The sequence below is a fragment of the Lithobates pipiens genome, unplaced genomic scaffold (assembly GCF_037356315.1).
Source record: "Lithobates pipiens isolate NorthernLeopardFrog02 unplaced genomic scaffold, aLitPip1_a1.2 Scaffold_22, whole genome shotgun sequence".
Taxonomy (NCBI): Eukaryota; Metazoa; Chordata; class Amphibia; order Anura; family Ranidae; genus Lithobates; species Lithobates pipiens.
In genome coordinates this window covers 28409608-28426911 of record NW_027507784.1, presented here as the reverse complement: position 1 = coordinate 28426911, position 17304 = coordinate 28409608, and the positions used below count along the sequence as shown (strand labels likewise).

Here is a 17304-nt window from a genome sequence, read left to right as displayed (position 1 = left end):
TACTGGATCTTAAACAGTATAGGTACTTATTTTTAAAGTTTTACATATAGCTATATCAGAAAGAGGCCAGCCTGAAGTCATCTAGCAGGACTTCGTTTTCTGACTAAAGTTTCACTTTAAAAATAACCTCGCTGGTTCAATCCACAGCCAGACTTTGTTAAAGTAATCTCACTATAATCCCCAGGGGACACCATGTATGCAGCACTTTGTTTTGATTGGTGGTGTAATGGAAATTTTTAAGTTATGTATATAAAAATTGTATTCGATTTTATACGTATTGCACAATGCCCTCACTTTGCACACGGCACTAATAACGTTTTCAGTACATGTTTGCATTCTTTCAAGTCCCTATTAGAATTAGCCTGCCGATGTTACGTCCCTTGTTACCATAAACGTACAATTGTAATATTAATATGATACCTACGTAATCATGTGTATAAAAAAAAATGTCAAATGTGTCATAAAGAACAGTTATTTGGAAAGATGCTGAGCGTATCTTTTGTGTCTGTTCCCTACTGCAGTAGTTATTTGGAACCATCAATATGAGGATAGGATTTGCCTATCTACAAAATATCCATGTCAGTGGTATAGAGATGCCAAGCTAGTGTGGTTTGCCGAGTGCCCCCCCCCCCCCATTCATTGGTCAGAATGAGAATAGATTTTTGTGAGCAGCAGGTGGAAGGCCCGAGACTTGAGCTTTTGGGCATAAAAAAAACACTACACTTATCTAAATTGTTAGGAGTGTTCAGCACGTCAGTTTATTTCAATTGCCAGGACAAAATTTAAATTCTGGCTAACTCCCAAACACCAAACTCTGCTAAACTGGTTTGAAAAATAAATGCAGCTTAGGCGAGTTTATAACACAGATTTTCTCCTGTCAGGATAAACAGCATTTACAAGAAACCAGTGTGCATGAGGCCTTAAAATTATATAATTTAATTCCCCAAATAAAATTTGCACATCAGGAGAATTGGAATAATGTCGGGGTCCCTTTTACAGGGACATCTCAGTTGGATGGACTTTGCTTTCTCAGCGGGGGATTCGCTCCGCTGAGCAGGTGGAAGACATGTCAGTCTCCGCTCACTGTGCAGAGTGGAGACAAATCGAATGAAAACGGAGCGCCTGTCTTATCTTTCAATCAATCTGCTAGATGGGTGGTGGTCCTATTTTCCATCAGTCTGGATTTGGCAGACAGGATCGGATGGATAGCAGAAGTTGTCAGCGCTGACATCCACAGCCCCATAAGGGTGAATGGCGGGTCCGATCAGATCCGCCCGAAAAAACCTGACAGGGGCACCTGATCGGACATCTTGTGTGAAAAGGCCCTAACAGTACCAAGATACTTCACTGGAGGGCAAGTACGAGTAGAGAGACCACACCATAAGTGCATGAAAAAAATAAATGCAGATTTCACTTGTAGATCTGTTTCATGCGGTCTGTGTGGTTGTGGTGTGAACAGGACACAGAACTTTTATTTGTGCCTTTGCATAACATTTGCAGAACAAACTGACCTCTCGCTGCACCATGAACAAAGGAAAAAAAAAAAAAACTAAAAGCACACGACTTCAGACTTGCCTTGCAGACATTCCATACTTAAAGACGACCAGTCAAAAATCTTATCTGAAAATTTGTTGTGGAATTGTTATATGGCAGAGGTAGACCGCTCCTATGGGCAGGGATTAGGATTCAAAGAAAACTGCATTGAATCTCATGTATAACTATTTTACTTCTCTCTTCTCCTTGTCAGAGCAGATGCATCAAGCTGAATGTTAAGCTCTAAGGCCATCTTCTAGTGTTCCTCAGCTTAGCACCGATGAGACCCAAAATATCATTGCAAAAGGCGTGTCAAGATCATATATTACAATTATCTGCAACCTGAGCAGAGTATTAGTTCTGACCTCAAGCAAGAGATGATTGTATAATCGCTACATTCTCTCCCCCCCTGCAAGGTAAAGACATAATGTGCATTGCATACTAGCACATTATGTGAAACGTGCCTTAAAATCAAAAACTGTTCCAGTGCCGCAATGTCAGCGCTGCAGAGGCTCCCATCTTCACATGTCTTGCTTCCGGGTTTGCAGGCTTTGGGTCTGAAAGGCCGGAGCCACAATGACGTCACTGCCACACATGCGTTTGGGAGCCGCCGGTCACGGCACAGGGCTTTGAAGGAGAAGGGTATGGGCGGCCATTCCTTCAGAGCGCATGTACCAGTGAGGTCACTGGCTGCATGCAATGTAAATATCTCCTAAACTGTGCACGTTTAGAAGACATTTACACAAACTATGGGAAAGCTGCCTTATAGGCTTACCTATAGGCAAGTCAGTAACGGAAGTTTACTTCCTCTTTAAGCTGGTCAAAGGCGGCTCAAATCCCAGCCAGGTCAGCGGGGACCAGTCCAGATTTGAACCATGTATATGGGGCAGGCCAATTGCTCCCAAATGGTTTGATCAACTTGGGTACAAACAACCTGTTGGATTTTTTTTTCCATGCAATTATTGTCAGCAACTATAGCCTCTAGCAATAATCACTGTTCTCCCAGCAGAGACATGTCCCCGGTGTCTCGCCATCTTGCAGTTTATTTACTAAAAGTGGAGAGTGCAAAATCTGGTGCAACGCTGCATAGAAACCAATCAGCTTCCAGACTTTTTCCTGACAAAGCTTAAAGCGGGAGTCCGCCGGGAGTTCCTCCGTTTTTTTTTTTTTTGTAAAGCCAGCAGCTACAAATACTGCAGCTGCTGACTTTTAAAATAAGGACACTTACCCGCCCAGCGCGCCCGCGATGTCGGCACCCGAAGCCGATCTCTCAATCGTCTCTCGGGTGCTGCCGCCGCCATCTTGGGTATGGGAATCAGGAAGTGGAGCCTTTCGGCTTCATTTCCCGGTTCCCTACTGCGCATGCGCGAGTCGCGCTGCGCAATAAGGATGGTTCCGCTGCCTCTGGGATCCGTGTGTTTCCCAGCAGACAGCGGGGGGACTTTCGGAAAGGGGCGTAATCTACGCCCTTTTCCGCAGATACCTGTACTGTACAGGTACCTGCACCCCCCTCCCCCCTGAAAGGTGCCAATTGTGGCGCCGGAGGGGGGGGGAGGATTCCAATGAGTGGAAGGTCCACTTTAGGGTGGACCTCCGCTTTAATTGAACAAGCTGAAGTTAGAAGCCGATTAGCCACCATGCACAGCCGCAACAGATTTTGCACACTCCAGGTTTAGCAAATCAACCCCCCGTGTGTGTCTGCAGTCTCCAAGCCATTCCAGTAAAGAGTCCACACAGTGTCTGACCACCATTTACACTAGGATGTCTCAAGTCTGATAATCTTTTCTAGCATTTCCTATCATTGTACAGGATTTATATGATGCTAACAGTTTGCGCAGCGCTTTACTTATGGTAAACAATTCCATATAGTTATTATATGCAAGGCAGTTTGGCAATTTCAGGGGCCACAGCTGAAGACACCTATACCATGCATGTTGACAGCCCAATGTCAGGCGGTTAAAGTATTGGTTATGACAGGGAGAGAATACAAGTGAACAGCTGTCCTTTCCTAGCTCAGAGTCTGCAGAAACACCAATGAATGCACAGGCGAAGTCAGGATATTAGATTTGTCAGAGAAGAGAACCAAGTACACTGCTTTGAACTGATGTTAGCTCTTTGGTAGAGAACCGAACTTAAAGGGTAACTCCACTTTCTTGGGGAAATAAAAGTAGCACATACAAATGTAATATAGGGTACACAACTATGACCCAAGTGCTATTATAATTGAGTGTTACTAAAAATTACCTTTCCCTTTCAATCTGCAGGGCTGTAATTTTCTGTAAAATGCAATATGACCTGGAGGTGTTCAGATGGTATACAGAACAACCCCCCCAACTTGCTATGTGTGATTGGCTCACCGATTGTCCCAGAAGTCTGCATTAAGATACAAATCAGACTTGATCCCCTGAAACAAAAATGCCATTTATGGGGAGATACTCCCAAAGAAAAAAATAATGTCTAAAAAGGGACACAGTCCCAGCCACTTTCCTCATTAAAGCCCTGCATGTGCAGCAGCTGATTAGTAATTATAAATGCACTCCCATACAGAATACCTCTGCACAAGGGCACAAAGCCATTTCTTCAGAACAAACAAGGTAGGAATCTGCAACAAAGTTTGTTAAAATCCCTGCAATGTACATCACCCAGAGGAGAAAATAGTTCTCACAAAAGCGGAGTTACCCTTTAAGACCATAAAATAATTCCAACCTGTGGTCAGATACCAGGCTGGATAGACTGGATTTGTGTATTGTATTACCTTTGCTTTAGGCTCCTCATCCTCTGGTTGGGGCTCCTCCTCATCCTCCTCCTCCTCCTCTTCTTTTTCAGGTTCAGCTTCTTTTTCAGGTTCATCCTCCTCATTTTGGGGCTCATTTCCATTTTCAGAGGTCTCCTGATTGGTTTCATCTGCTGCTGCGTCATCTTCCTCATTTTCTGCTTCTTCCTCCTCTTCCTCTTTCACTGGTTTGACCAGCACCAAACGGGTTTTATCTACCCACTCATTTTGGCGGCAGTTCACTGTAAAGTTAGCAAATACTTTTATGAGACAAGGAAAAGGCTACAACCTAAAGTGATACAAAAAATGAACACCGGGATAAATCTCACCCGGCTACCATCAGTTAAAGCAAAACTTCACCCAATCAACATTGACTGGTTTTAATCCTTTTGCTGCTGGGATAAGTAAATGGATAGGAAAGTATATCATTTACTTAGTAATTTTTATTTACATTTCTTCAGGTACTTCCTGGTTTCTTGCCTAGGCAAATTAAATCATACATCCCAGGTGTCTTCTGGATGGGAGAAGGGGTTTTCTCAGCTAGGCACACCCTCCTGCCTGCGGTAAGGGCAGATGGATTCCAGGAAGTAAATCCTACATGAATCATCTGCCCTTACTCAAGATGGCCACAGCCAGGAATGTTGGGGGGGGGTTGTTAAAAGTGAGTACCCAACAAAATATAGAGACATGGATGGGAGAGTTCACTTTGAATAAAAAAAATTAATTGGTGTTTTCAGTTTGTGGTGCTCAGATGCAGTGAAGTTCCGCTTTAACCTCATGGCGCTTGCCGCACGCAAACATGCGGCCTCGCGGTGGGCCTTAGCGGTGAGCAGACTTATATTTGTGTGCATTAGTGCAAATACAGATGTCCAGAGAGGGCTAACGGAAAATTGCCGATCGCTGCTTGTGATCAGGAGCTTTCTGATCATGTGACTGCCGTGACAGCCAATCACTGTGCTCGCATAAACCCTGTCCTGCCTGTATTCTAAACTCCTTAAAGGGCTGGGATGCACTGGCTCCAAGGGTTTAAGCATTTCCACTCCAGCTTTTAAATACCACTTGTAAAATAAAAAATGATCGTTTTTTTTTTTTTTTTTTTTACAACAGGCATGCAAAAAAAAAATTGTTTTGAAACCACTAAGCCACATTTTAAAGAATTTGTCTATTACAATGTACTATACAGTGCATGTGCCAGTGACAATGTAAGGACATCCAAAGACTGAAGAGAACTTTAAAAGGCAACTCCACACTTATCTTGGGCTAGCAGAGGATGCATTGGCTGTACCAACTGTCTTCTGCAGGAAAGCCTCATCTGACATGCAGAGATCTTCTAAAATTCTCTCCAGCTATAGCCGTTCTCTGTTCTGGCCGACTGTCTTTTTGCCAACCTGTATGCCGTTACAGGGGTCTCATATCAACACCCTAAGCTAGTGAGCGTTACTAAATGCTGAAGGAATGATCCTGTCGCCCACCCAGTAACGCTCACGGGGGGGGGTAAACATAGGTTTGATGGTACTTATGTAAAGTCTTTAACTTACAGCCAACGTAATGGACGTAATATTCCTCCCTTCCGGCCCGCTTATTCATTCTCGTCTTCACCACTTCAGCATCATCTACAAAAACAAAAAGAGAACAATGGGTATGAATGGGATGGACTCCAGATAAATGGATTGATGGAAAGGTATAGTAGGTTTGCATGTTGTATTTTATCGCTTTCACGTCTACGCTTATTTCTGACATTTGTGGCTTAACCGTTAAAACCTGTATATTGTGTGCTACAAAATTAAATTAGAAATCCCAAACTTTTTTTTTTTTTTAGCAGAGACCCTAAAGAATGAAATGGTGCAATATTTTATGTCACACAGTATTCATGCAGCGGTCTGACAAACACTTTTTGGGGGAAACAAAACATTTTCATGAATAAAAAAAATAAAACCAACCCTAAACAGTAAAGTTAGCCCAACTTTTTTGAATAACGTGAAAGTTATGCCAAGTAGATACCCAAAATGTCATGCTTTTAACCACTTAAGGACTAGCCTCGTCTTGAGATTTGTGTTTACAAGTTAAACATATATACACAAAAAAAATATAATATATATATATATACACACACACATATATATATATATATACATACATATACACACACACATATATATATATATATATATGAAGTTCTAACACCCTAGAGAATAAAATGGCGGTCATTGCAATACAACCGTAATTTGCAGTGGTCTTACAAGAGCCCTTTTTGGGGGGGGGGGGGGGGGGGTGGGTATTAAAAAAAGTGAAACAGTAACGTTAGCTCAATGTTATGTGTAATGAGTAAATTGATACCAAACACGTCACTTTTCAAAACTGCACCTGTTCGTGGAATGGCATCAAACTGTTACCCTTAAATATCTCCATAGGCGACGTTTAAAAATAAATAAATAAAATTCTACAGGTTGCACGTTTTAAATTAGAGGCGGTCTAGGGCTAGAATTATTGCTCTCACTCTACCGATCGCGGCGATACCTCACATGTGGTTTGACCAGTTTTCATATTCGGGCGCTGCTCGCGTGTGCATTCGCTTCTGCACGCGAGCTCGTAGGGATGGGTCGCTTAATTTTTTTATTTTACATTTTTTCACCGTTAAAAAAATAATTGGGTCACTTTTATTCCCATTACAAGGAATGTAAACATCCCTTGTAATAGAAAAACGCATGACAGGTCCTCTTAAATATGAGATCCGGGGTCAAAAAGTCCACCGATGTCATATTTGAACTAAAATTTAAAAAAAATTGTTATTTGAAAAAAATTACACTGAAAAAAAATATCCCTTTAAGACAGGGCTTGACAAATTTGCTTGGAATCTAGGAGCCAGCTTAAAAAGTTAGGAGCCAGGTCGGTAACGGCGATCCGGACCTGTCCCTGGCCTGACATGGAGACGAGTGAGGGGAAGATAGTGCCGCAGCCCCCCCCCCCCCTTTTTTTCCCTTAATTAAAATAATTTTTTTTTTTTACTTTTTACAAAAAAAAAAAAAAAAATTATATATAATTAAATTAATAAATAAATTAATAATATATATAATATAATGAGAAGCCATTTACCAGCCACCACACTCACCGTTGGGCAAAAGGCGCCAGATGACGCCTGCAATCACTTCCTTCTCTTCACTTTGGGAAGGAAATGGGCGGGCAGTGAAAAACAGGCAGGGGAGCTTCACTCCATTAGGAATTAGCATTATTGGAATAGGGTGTAATTTCTACATCCACCACAAGATGGCGCCAGACTACCGAAAGATTTTAGAAGGCCGCAAAGCCGCGGCCTCAATTACTGGCCGGCGCGGCCCGATGCAATTGCGCGGCGGAGTTCGGGGTCCAAATGGAGACGGGATACCCCAGCAGCGTTGCCCCAGTCGCCAGGACACGAATTCTAGGCGCAAATGCGACCAGGCGCCCGGGGTTTGTCGAGCCCTGCTTTAAGACATATGTGCGGAAGGGACGTTATGTCGTCGCTTTCGCCCTGCATGGAGACAGGTGGGGGTCCATCTTCCCCTCACTCGTCTCGTCAGCCACCGATAGTTCCCGATCGCCTCCGATAAGCCGCAGGAGGCAGCCCTCCCACCACCAGTGATCTCTCTGCGAATCCGCCAGAGACCACCATTATTGTAAACCTGACCGGCTCCTGAAGAGATGGATACCTCGGTTGTGGCAGCAGCTGCTGCCGTTACCAAGATATCCCTCTTCAAAGTGCCAACGTCTATATACAGGAGCCGGTTGGCATTGGGACAAACTATGGTACCCAACAATCTCCATAGACTGCACCTTAAAAGAAATATGCAACGGTTACCAGGTTAGAGTTACAATGGAGGTCTAATGCTCGAATTATTGCCCTCTACAGCGATAAACATGTGTAATTTATACCCTGTGTACAACTGTACATACGCGGGTGTGACTTACGTATGAGTTTTTTGCTGCACAAGCTCACAGGGGTGCTTTTAAACACCTTGTTTTCTTATTTTTATTTGATTAAATTGTCACTTAAGAAAAATGATGATCACAAAACATCCCTTGTGACAGTAATAAGTGGAGGCAGGTACTCTTTATGAAGGAATCAGGGTCTAAAGAAACAAATCCCTCCTTTGCACTTAAAAAGCGAAGCACCCAAAAACAGAACTTCCGCTTTAAGCACTCCTCACCCCCTTACATACCACGCTTGGCATGTAATTTTTTTTGGGGGGGGGGTGTGGCTTTAGTTAGGAGGGGGACTTCCTGTCCTACTTCCTCCTTCCGCCCAGGGAACACCGAGGCGACGACTCCTTTTGCCTTAGGCGGCCCCTCCCTCTAGGCGATCTCCTGGGACACGCGACAGGTTCTAGGAAGTCGCCTATCCTCTCAGGGAGCGCAGCGCAACTTGCGCATACCCATCCGTGAAGCCGAAAGCGGTCACAGCCGGGTGCCCAGAGTGGCAATGGAGATGTCGGCAGACAGGAGCGACACCCCATTTGGCCGCATCGCTGGACTGTGGAACAGGTAAGGGTGTTTATTAAAAAAGTCAGCAACTACACTTTTTGCAGCTGCCGACTTTTAATAAGCCCAGAACTTCACTTTAAAGTATTCAGATTGCCAAAACACGGTTTTAAAAACCGGACGCGACGTTGCATCCATGCGTTTACTTAGGAAACTGTAACAAAGCCGTTTCCGGTTTTGCTTCAGTCTCTCTAGCCGGAAGTGCCAGATCACGGATCGGGTCTCGCAGTGGGACGGGAGGCCTGGAGAGAGCAGCGGAAGGAGACGTCCTCCTCCCGTTCGCTTGGGATAACAACGAGGCCACATCAGTCGTTATCCCTAAAGAGCCGACCGCCCTAAACAGCAGCTGCAGGCATCACCCTGGTATAACCAGAGAGCCGAGGCCGCAAATGTGTGCAAGGTCGGTGCTAAAGGGTGGAATATTATAGTCCTGATTAATGAAACAAAATTAATTTACTTTAATTAGGTGGAACATTTTCAAAAAACAGCACTCTTAAGCTAGTAGGCAGAATTTTTTACTTTTCTTCCACCCGTGTACTTTATCTGCACCTCAGTTAGAAAAACGCCGGTTTATAAATATTCATCCAGAACAATGAATTCTGTCAAACAGGTAAACGAGCTCTTAATTGGATTGGCTCAGTCTGCGGTTTCCATGAGAGCCGGCTGGCCTGAAAAGGCGACGTGTACCAAACATGTCGTCTCAGTTAACACTGTAAAGCCGGCCAGAGGCGGATTTAATCTCAGCCGGTTCTGCAGGGACTGGCCTGAGAGAATCCATTAATGGATGGGCTGATTGTACTGATGGTGAGTTGACTATAGTACAACCAGACTTTCCTATCACTGCCGGCCGCCAGCAGAACACAATAGCGCTGCAGGAGGGATTTCCCCCCCCCCCATTAACAGAGTTGAGGGGGAATCAAGCGATTTGCCTTTCTTCCACTTGTGGAAAGAAAACTGCATAAACTAAGGAAAGAAATGCCTGCTAGTAAAGCAAAAGATTGTACTATATGTATCTAACAGTAAAAGCTAAAAAAAAAAAAAAAAAAAAAAAAGACAAAATAAGCACACACACACACCTAACCCAAGGAGGCCAATGATGGGGTTTGTATTCAATGCAATAAAATATAATCTGGGACAGTGGTGGTCAACTTTCCTGATATGGGAGGGCTGCAAGTACGAACCCCCCTCCCCATCACCGAAAGCTAAAAAAAATAAATAAAAAAAAATAATGGCCACACAAGGCAGGGCCAAGGAGAGCGCGGCCACACAAGGCAGGGCCAAGGAGAGCGCGGCCACACAAGGCAGGGCCAAGGAGAGCGCGGCCACACAAGGCAGGGCCAAGGAGAGCGCGGCCACACAAGGCAGGGCCAAGGAGAGCGCGGCCACACAAGGCAGGGCCAAGGAGAGCGCGGCCACACAAGGCAGGGCCAAGGAGAGCGCGGCCACACAAGGCAGGGCCAAGGAGAGCGCGGCCACACAAGGCAGGGCCAAGGAGAGCGCGGCCACACAAGGCAGGGCCAAGGAGAGCGCGGCCACACAAGGCAGGGCCAAGGAGAGCGCGGCCACACAAGGCAGGGCCAAGGAGAGCGCGGCCACGCAAGGCAGGGCCAAGGAGAGCGCGGCCACGCAAGGCAGGGCCAAGGAGAGCGCGGCCACGCAAGGCAGGGCCAAGGAGAGCGCGGCCACACAAGGCAGGGCCAAGGAGAGCGCGGCCACACAAGGCAGGGCCAAGGAGAGCGCGGCCACACAAGGCAGGGCCAAGGAGAGCGCGGGAGACACTGGGCATTAGAAAAGAGTCTACAGACAATTTTGCTGAAGACCGTCAGACTCCAGGATTTTCCACAGACTGGTAACCTGATTTTAGAGACATGGAGACAATACACAAGCATTCTAGAGATCATTGCTATACGAGGTAAAGCGGGAAACATACAAAAATTCTGTTGGACCTGCCAGTCATCTCCTCACCCCCTAGATGGTATGAATCAGGTATAGGAACTCCTCGTCCCACATTAGATGTTACCCAGGAGGGGAGTTTTTTCTTCACATTAGCAGCTGCATTGACACCAAGGTACTCCTCTCTGCAGGAGACACGGAACACACCTTTGTAGAGGGAAGGCAATGTGCTCACCACTTGACTCCGCTCCCAGTGCCTGCTCCCCTTCACTTGCCCAATCCTGGGGGGCAGCAGAGATGGGCTGCCGGGGATCCCCATGGCTTGACTGCACTCCGCTAGCTGCTTCCTCAGCCCATCCCACTGTCAGCAGCAATGTCACATCCACTTGTGCCCGAGACTTACAAGTAGATCTAAAGGCAAAAGTTATCACAAGTAGTGTCCCCACTAGAAGATGTCCCCTCCAGCTCTGGGGACAATCTAATATTTTTTTCACTTTCTGCAATAACAGTCAATAGGCCAAAGACAGGGTGAATCTCAACCATTTGGAGCCGGCACCTCACCGCCCATTAAGGTGTTTAGGATGCGGGGCTCATGATCACATGACCGATAACCGTTTTGGGAGAGCACACGCTCATGACAGCTGTATGTGCACCAATGCATGCAAATATGCAACCACTTGGCTCCAAGGTCCACCCACTGAGAGGCTGCATATTCACATTCAGCTGGTGCTAAGAGGTTAAGGAGGACACAAGGCAAAAAAAAAAAGTTTTGCTTTTAGTTCTAACCACTTGCTGACACGATGTATATATACATACGTCAGCAAGTTTTTGATGAAATATCTGACGCCAAGACTCCTCTAGACAGAACTCAAGCCAGGACCAAGCATGTTCTTTGTTGGACCTTTGTCTCAACAACATAACCTATTTTAAGCGCTTTCCTATCGGGCACTTAAACCCTCTTCCTAACCAGATTCATTTTCAGTGCTCTCACACTTTGAGTGACAATTACTCAACCCCGTACCTACATGACATTTCCACACAAAGAGCTTTCTTTTGGTGGTATTTGATCACCTTTGGGTTTTATTTTTAAGCTATAAATAAATAATAAAAAAAAAACTTCTTTTCTTTACAAAACTTTGTTTCGGATATAACATTTTGCAAATTAGCAATTTTTCTTCATAAGTTTTGAAGAAAATTTATACTGCTACAGCAGGGCTCGATAAAAAACCCGGTCGCCAGGTCGCATTGGCGACTAGAAATAGCGACCTCGTGCCTGGGGCAGCACAGCTGGGGGTATCCTGTCTCTGTGGACCCCCCCAGCGTGATCGCGTCGGGCCGTTCCGCCGGCGGCCGAAAATTTAGGCCGCGGCTTTGAGGCCTTCTGCGGTCCTATGATTCCTTATGGAATCTGGCGCCCTCTTGTGGTCGTTGTTGGTATGACAAACCAGCAATGCTAATTTCCTCTGCAAAGTTTCCTCTGCCTGTTTTATATTACCTGCATCTTCTTCCCTTTATTTAGAACCCCCTAAACATATATATTTTTTATTCTAACACCCTAGAGAATAAAATGGTGGTTGTTGCAATACTGTCTGTCACACCGTATTTGTGCAGCGGACTTACAAGCGCACTTTTGTTGGGAAAAATAATTTAGTTAATAAAAAAATAAGACAACAGTAAAGTTAGCCCAATTTTTTTTTTATATTGTGAAAGATAATGTTACGCCAAGTAAATTGATACCCAACATGTCACGCTTCAAAATTGCACCCGCTCATGGAATGGCGACAAACTTTTACCCTTTAAAATCTCCATAGGCGACGTTTAAAAAAATTCTACAGGTTGCACGTTTTGAGTTACAGAGGAGGTCTGGGGCTAGAATTATTGCTCTCGCTCTACCGATCACGGCGCTACCTCCTGTGTCTGGTTCGAACACCGATTTTATATGCGGGCAGGACAGGGCGCGTTTAAAAATTATTATTTTTTCTGCTTATTTTAACTTTTTTTTTTTCCACTGTTCTTTTAAAAAAAATGTTGTGTCACTTTTATTCTTATTACAAGGAATGTAAAAATCCCTTGTAATAGAAAAAGCATGACAGGTCCTCTTAAATATGAGATCTGGGGTCAGAGAGACCTCGGATCTCATATTTACACTAAAATGCAATTGAAAAAAAGAAATAAAATGTCCCTCTAAGAGCTATGGGCAATGACTTGGAGACGGGGGGGGGGGGGGGGGGGGGGGGGGCGGCGACGGCGCTGCTATCTTCCCCTCACTCGTCTCCATGTCAGGCCAGGGACAGGTCCGGATCGCCATCACGGACCTGGCTCCTAACTTTTTAAGCTGGCTCCTAGATTCCAAGCAAATTTGTCAACCCCTGTGCTACAGTAATCTTTGGTCTAAGTCACTAAAATATGTCCGAGGGCTTTCACTGGAGCAGTGCACTGGCAGGGCGACAGAAAAAGTCCTGCCAGGAGCTTCTTTGGAGCGGTGAACTCACTGATCCTTCCAATTGAAATCAATAGGGCAGCACTACAATACCGCCGGCAAAACGCTGCAGCGGATTTAAGCCCTTTTGGCTGCTAGGGGGGGGGGGGGGGGGGGGTATGGGGGTTAAAACCGTACCGCTAAAAATAGCAACTGAAATAGCAACTAACAACTGAGGCCCTAGGTGCCACGGTATGAAAGGGGTCTTGCAGAGTCTACAATATATGGTGGCAATCACTGAAAAAATCGATCACACCCGATATACTGATGGCCTAGCTCATTTCTTGAGTAAAATTACAAATACCCCTCAAATTACCCCTTTTTGCAAAGTAGACAAAAAAGGTATTTAGTAAGAGGCATGGCAAGTTGTTTGAAGTTGTCATTATTTCCCACAATTCTCTGCAAGTTTTTTTTATTCCCCCCCCACAAAATGGTCATAACAGGTTCTCACACACAGCATTGTGCACACTTCCAATTACACCTCAAAATGCATTCTACTACTCCTCCCAAAAAACGTTTTACTATCCAAAGTAGAGCTGGAACGATTAATTTGTCTGTCGACTAATCCATCGATTTTTTCGATTAGTCAACGACTATCCGATTTTTTTTTTTTGATTTTTTTTTTATTAATCTAGGGGTTTTTTTTTTGATTAGCTAATTAATCCTTTGGATAACCTTGATTATTTTTAATATAGTATTGGCCGGCAGCAGAGTATCAGGCTGGGTATGGAGGGATGGCTGCTAACATCCGACCTCTCCCCTCCACTGCACAGATCAGTACAGAGAGGGGAGAGAGAAACCGGCGTCATGTCATGACGCCGGTTTGTTTACAAGTGATCGCTCCGTCGGAGCGATCACATTGTAAATGCCTGGGTGTAGAAAGATGGTCGCCGCTTCGGAGCTAGGCCGAGACAGTGGAGCGCTCCACGGATCGCAGCATGTGCGCTCGGATCACGGATCGGTGACGATCCGTTTCACCCCTAGGGACGGCGGCACGGAGGAGAAGAGAGGGGGGACGGTGGCACGGAGGGCAGCGGTAGATACTAAGCACTGCCACCACTGACGCATCGACGCCCTGCACACACGTCAACGTATTTTCTTAGTCTACGTACTCGATTAAGTTGACGCATCATGGCAGCTCTAATCCAAAGTTAAAAGGGCAGAAGATTAAATAGATCAAAAGATTAAATCGATCAAAAGAATAAATAAAATGACTGAAGTTCCGTTTTAAATACCACAAGAAAGCGATCAAAAAAAAAAAAAAAAAAGTGTCATATGGGTACACTGTAGCATGGCTGCGCAATTGTCATTCAAAGCGTGACAGCCACAGCAGGAAGGGGGTGAAAGTAACCAGCAAGCAAAAAAGGTTAAAAAACCTGGCCTTTAGCTTTTTTTAGCTGGCTTCTAGATAAAAAAAGCAAAAGTTTCTCAAGCCATGCCATACGGGATGTACAGCCAAAAACCATACACTGACAGATCTGCAGGAGTCCTGTATGGCACCAGGGATCTGCTGATCCCTTGTGAAATGCTTTACAGGAAAAAATAAATAAAATTAAAGTGAACTTAAAAATCTGTTTTATCACAGTCAATGCAAACATAAGACTAGGTTTAAATAGACAAAACTCAACCTTAGACTAAGTCTGGGGCACAGCCCAGCCACTAATCAAGTACAAGAAACTTTACATTTTGACATGCAAGTGTGGGAAAGTCTGGTTAATCGTCTGAAGTCATCCATCACTATGGGAATAACAGCGGTCAGCAGGACATTGGACAGTGAAGGAAAAAAAAAAAAAAAAAAAGATGGGAACTCCACAAAAACAGCATGTTGTAACAACTTGCCCGACTTTTGGGTGCCAAGGGATGGGGTAAATGGTTACAACAAGCAGGGCAAAGGAAAGCCAACGCGTTTCAGAGGCCTCAGAGGGCAGAGTGAAACAGCAGAATATTTAAGGGACTCAAGGGTACTCCTAAGCAGACTAATCTGCAGGCAGGGGGGATGTTAAAAAGAAAAAAGTTGGAGATGTAAAATATTTTGATTACAATTTTTAAGCCACCAAGAAAAATATAAAACCCCAAACTTAGTAAAACTACTACCAGTCCGAATTAAAACAAAGTAATTTAGTTACACTGGAAAGGTAACATGAAGTGTACATAAAAGTATACTTAAAATAAGAAAGTACAGCTTATTAAACAAGCTAAATTTGCTTTACAATTTAACTTATTACAAATGGAACAAGGACTGTATATGGTTAAGAACATTTCACCCTCGTATTTTTCAATTAGGGGCCAATCATTTAGTGTATCTCAATAACCCCACTGTAGGAGGCACGAGATGAAGCCCACAAGCAAACTGGAGCATTCCCCACTTCCACAGAAATCCATGTTTCTCTTGTTTGAAAACTGCATTAAGAAATAGTGTTACTTGAATTGTATTCAAAAAAAAAAAAAAAAAGCTTCTCCAAATATTTCCTTTTTTTGCCTCCAGGTCTTCCAATTTCCACTCCTAACAGTGCAAATTCTTGAGATTAAGTCTCAATCGGCTGTATAGTTAACTTTGACCTACAGGTAAGCTTAAAATAAGGCTTACCTGTAGGTAAACATAATATCTCCTAAAGCTGTACGGTTTAGGAGATATTTCCCCCCGCAATGAGCCGCTGACTTCAGCGGCTCAGGGGATTCTCGGCTGATAGTCCGGCAGCCACCAGCCCCTGCCGTGAAGAAAACATCCACACGCATGCGTGGGAGTGACGACATAGCAGCTCTGGCCACTCTCAGCATCGGAGCCGCAATACTCGGAAGGCACACCGGGGGAACATGTCAGCTACCCCCGTGTGGACCGAGTGAGGTGCCAGCGCCTCATTCCATGTTATTTCATAACGAGCTAGTATGCACCGCTCATTGTGCCTTTTCCTTTAGGGTCGGTTCACACGGGCGACACGACTTTAAACGCGACTTTCGGAGGCAACTTGGACACAACTTCAACACGACTTGGGGCGACTTACAACACAACTTTAAGTCGCCCCAGGCCAAGCGACTTTTGCCGTGGCCAATCAGAGAATGAGCTCTCAAGGGGAAACTCCACTCCAAATACAAAAAAAAAAAAAACGGCGTGGGTTCCCCCTCCGAGAGCATAGCAGGCCCTTAGGTCTGGTATGGATTCTAAGGGGAACCCCCCTATGCCGAAAAAACAGAGTGGGGGTCCCCCCAGATCCATACCAGACCCTTATCCGAGCACGCTACCCGGCTGGCCAGGAAAGGGGGTGGGGACGAGCGAGCGCCCCCCTCCTGAGCCGTACCAGGCTGCGTGCCCTCAACATGGGGGGTGCCTTGGGGAAGGGGTGCCGCGCAGCCCCCCCACCCCAAAGCACCTTGTCCCCATGTTGAGGAGGACAAGGGCCTCTTCCCGACAACCCTGGCCGTTGGTTGTCGGGGTCTGTGGGCAGGGGGCTTATCGGAATCCGGGAGCCCCCTTTAATAAGGGCCCCCCTGGATCCCAGCCCCCCACCCTATGTGAATGAGTATTGGGTACAATGTACCCCTACCCATTCACGTATAAAAAAAAACGTACAAAAAAAAAACACACACAAGGGTTAATATCGCCGGACTCTTCCGATATCTTCTGCTCTTTCACTAGCAGGGGAGCCCGGCTTTCTTCTTCGGCGCCGCCCTCTTCTTCCGACTTCGGGGGTCTTGTCCACCCTCTTCGGTTCTTCTTGCCGGGCCACTACGCCTTCTTCTAGCTCTTTTACAAGCGGTGGCCCGGTCTTCTGTTGCCGTCTTCTGTTCTCTTCAGGAGATGTTGCCTCGTTGCTGTCTCTGCTCACAATGACAGGGATGTGGCGTGCGATGATTTATATAGGGACATCCCGGATGATGTCCCCGCCCATTATGATGTCACAGTCCCAGCATTCCTCAGCCGACGAGAAGACCCCCGAAGATGAAAGAAGACCCCCGGAGCTGTGCAATAAACTATTTTAACCCTTGCGTTTTTTTTGTAAATTTTTTTCACAGGTGAATGGGTAGGGGTACATTGTACCCCATACTCAGAGTGGGGGCCGGGATCCGGGGGGCCTCTTATTAAAGGGGGCTCCCGGATTCCAACAAGCCCCCC

The 17304-nt window shown here is 45.4% G+C and overlaps 2 protein-coding genes across 19 annotated transcripts in view; both read right to left on the bottom strand.

Moving 5' to 3' along the window:
- LOC143923499 (nuclear factor 7, brain-like) overlaps positions 1-17304 on the bottom strand; it is a 744238-nt gene that overhangs the window by 648360 nt on the left and 78574 nt on the right. The gene's annotated exons all lie outside the window — the stretch shown is intronic.
- LOC143923496 (nuclear factor 7, brain-like) overlaps positions 1-17304 on the bottom strand; it is a 169923-nt gene that overhangs the window by 139893 nt on the left and 12726 nt on the right. For all 18 annotated transcript variants that reach the window (XM_077447199.1, XM_077447194.1, XM_077447200.1 and 15 more), the window contains exons 2-3: positions 5845-5919; positions 4289-4548 (exon numbers count right to left, since the gene is read on the bottom strand). In XM_077447199.1, coding sequence (XP_077303325.1) covers positions 4289-4548; positions 5845-5919 — 335 coding nt within the window. The remainder of the gene's footprint in view (positions 1-4288; positions 4549-5844; positions 5920-17304) is intronic.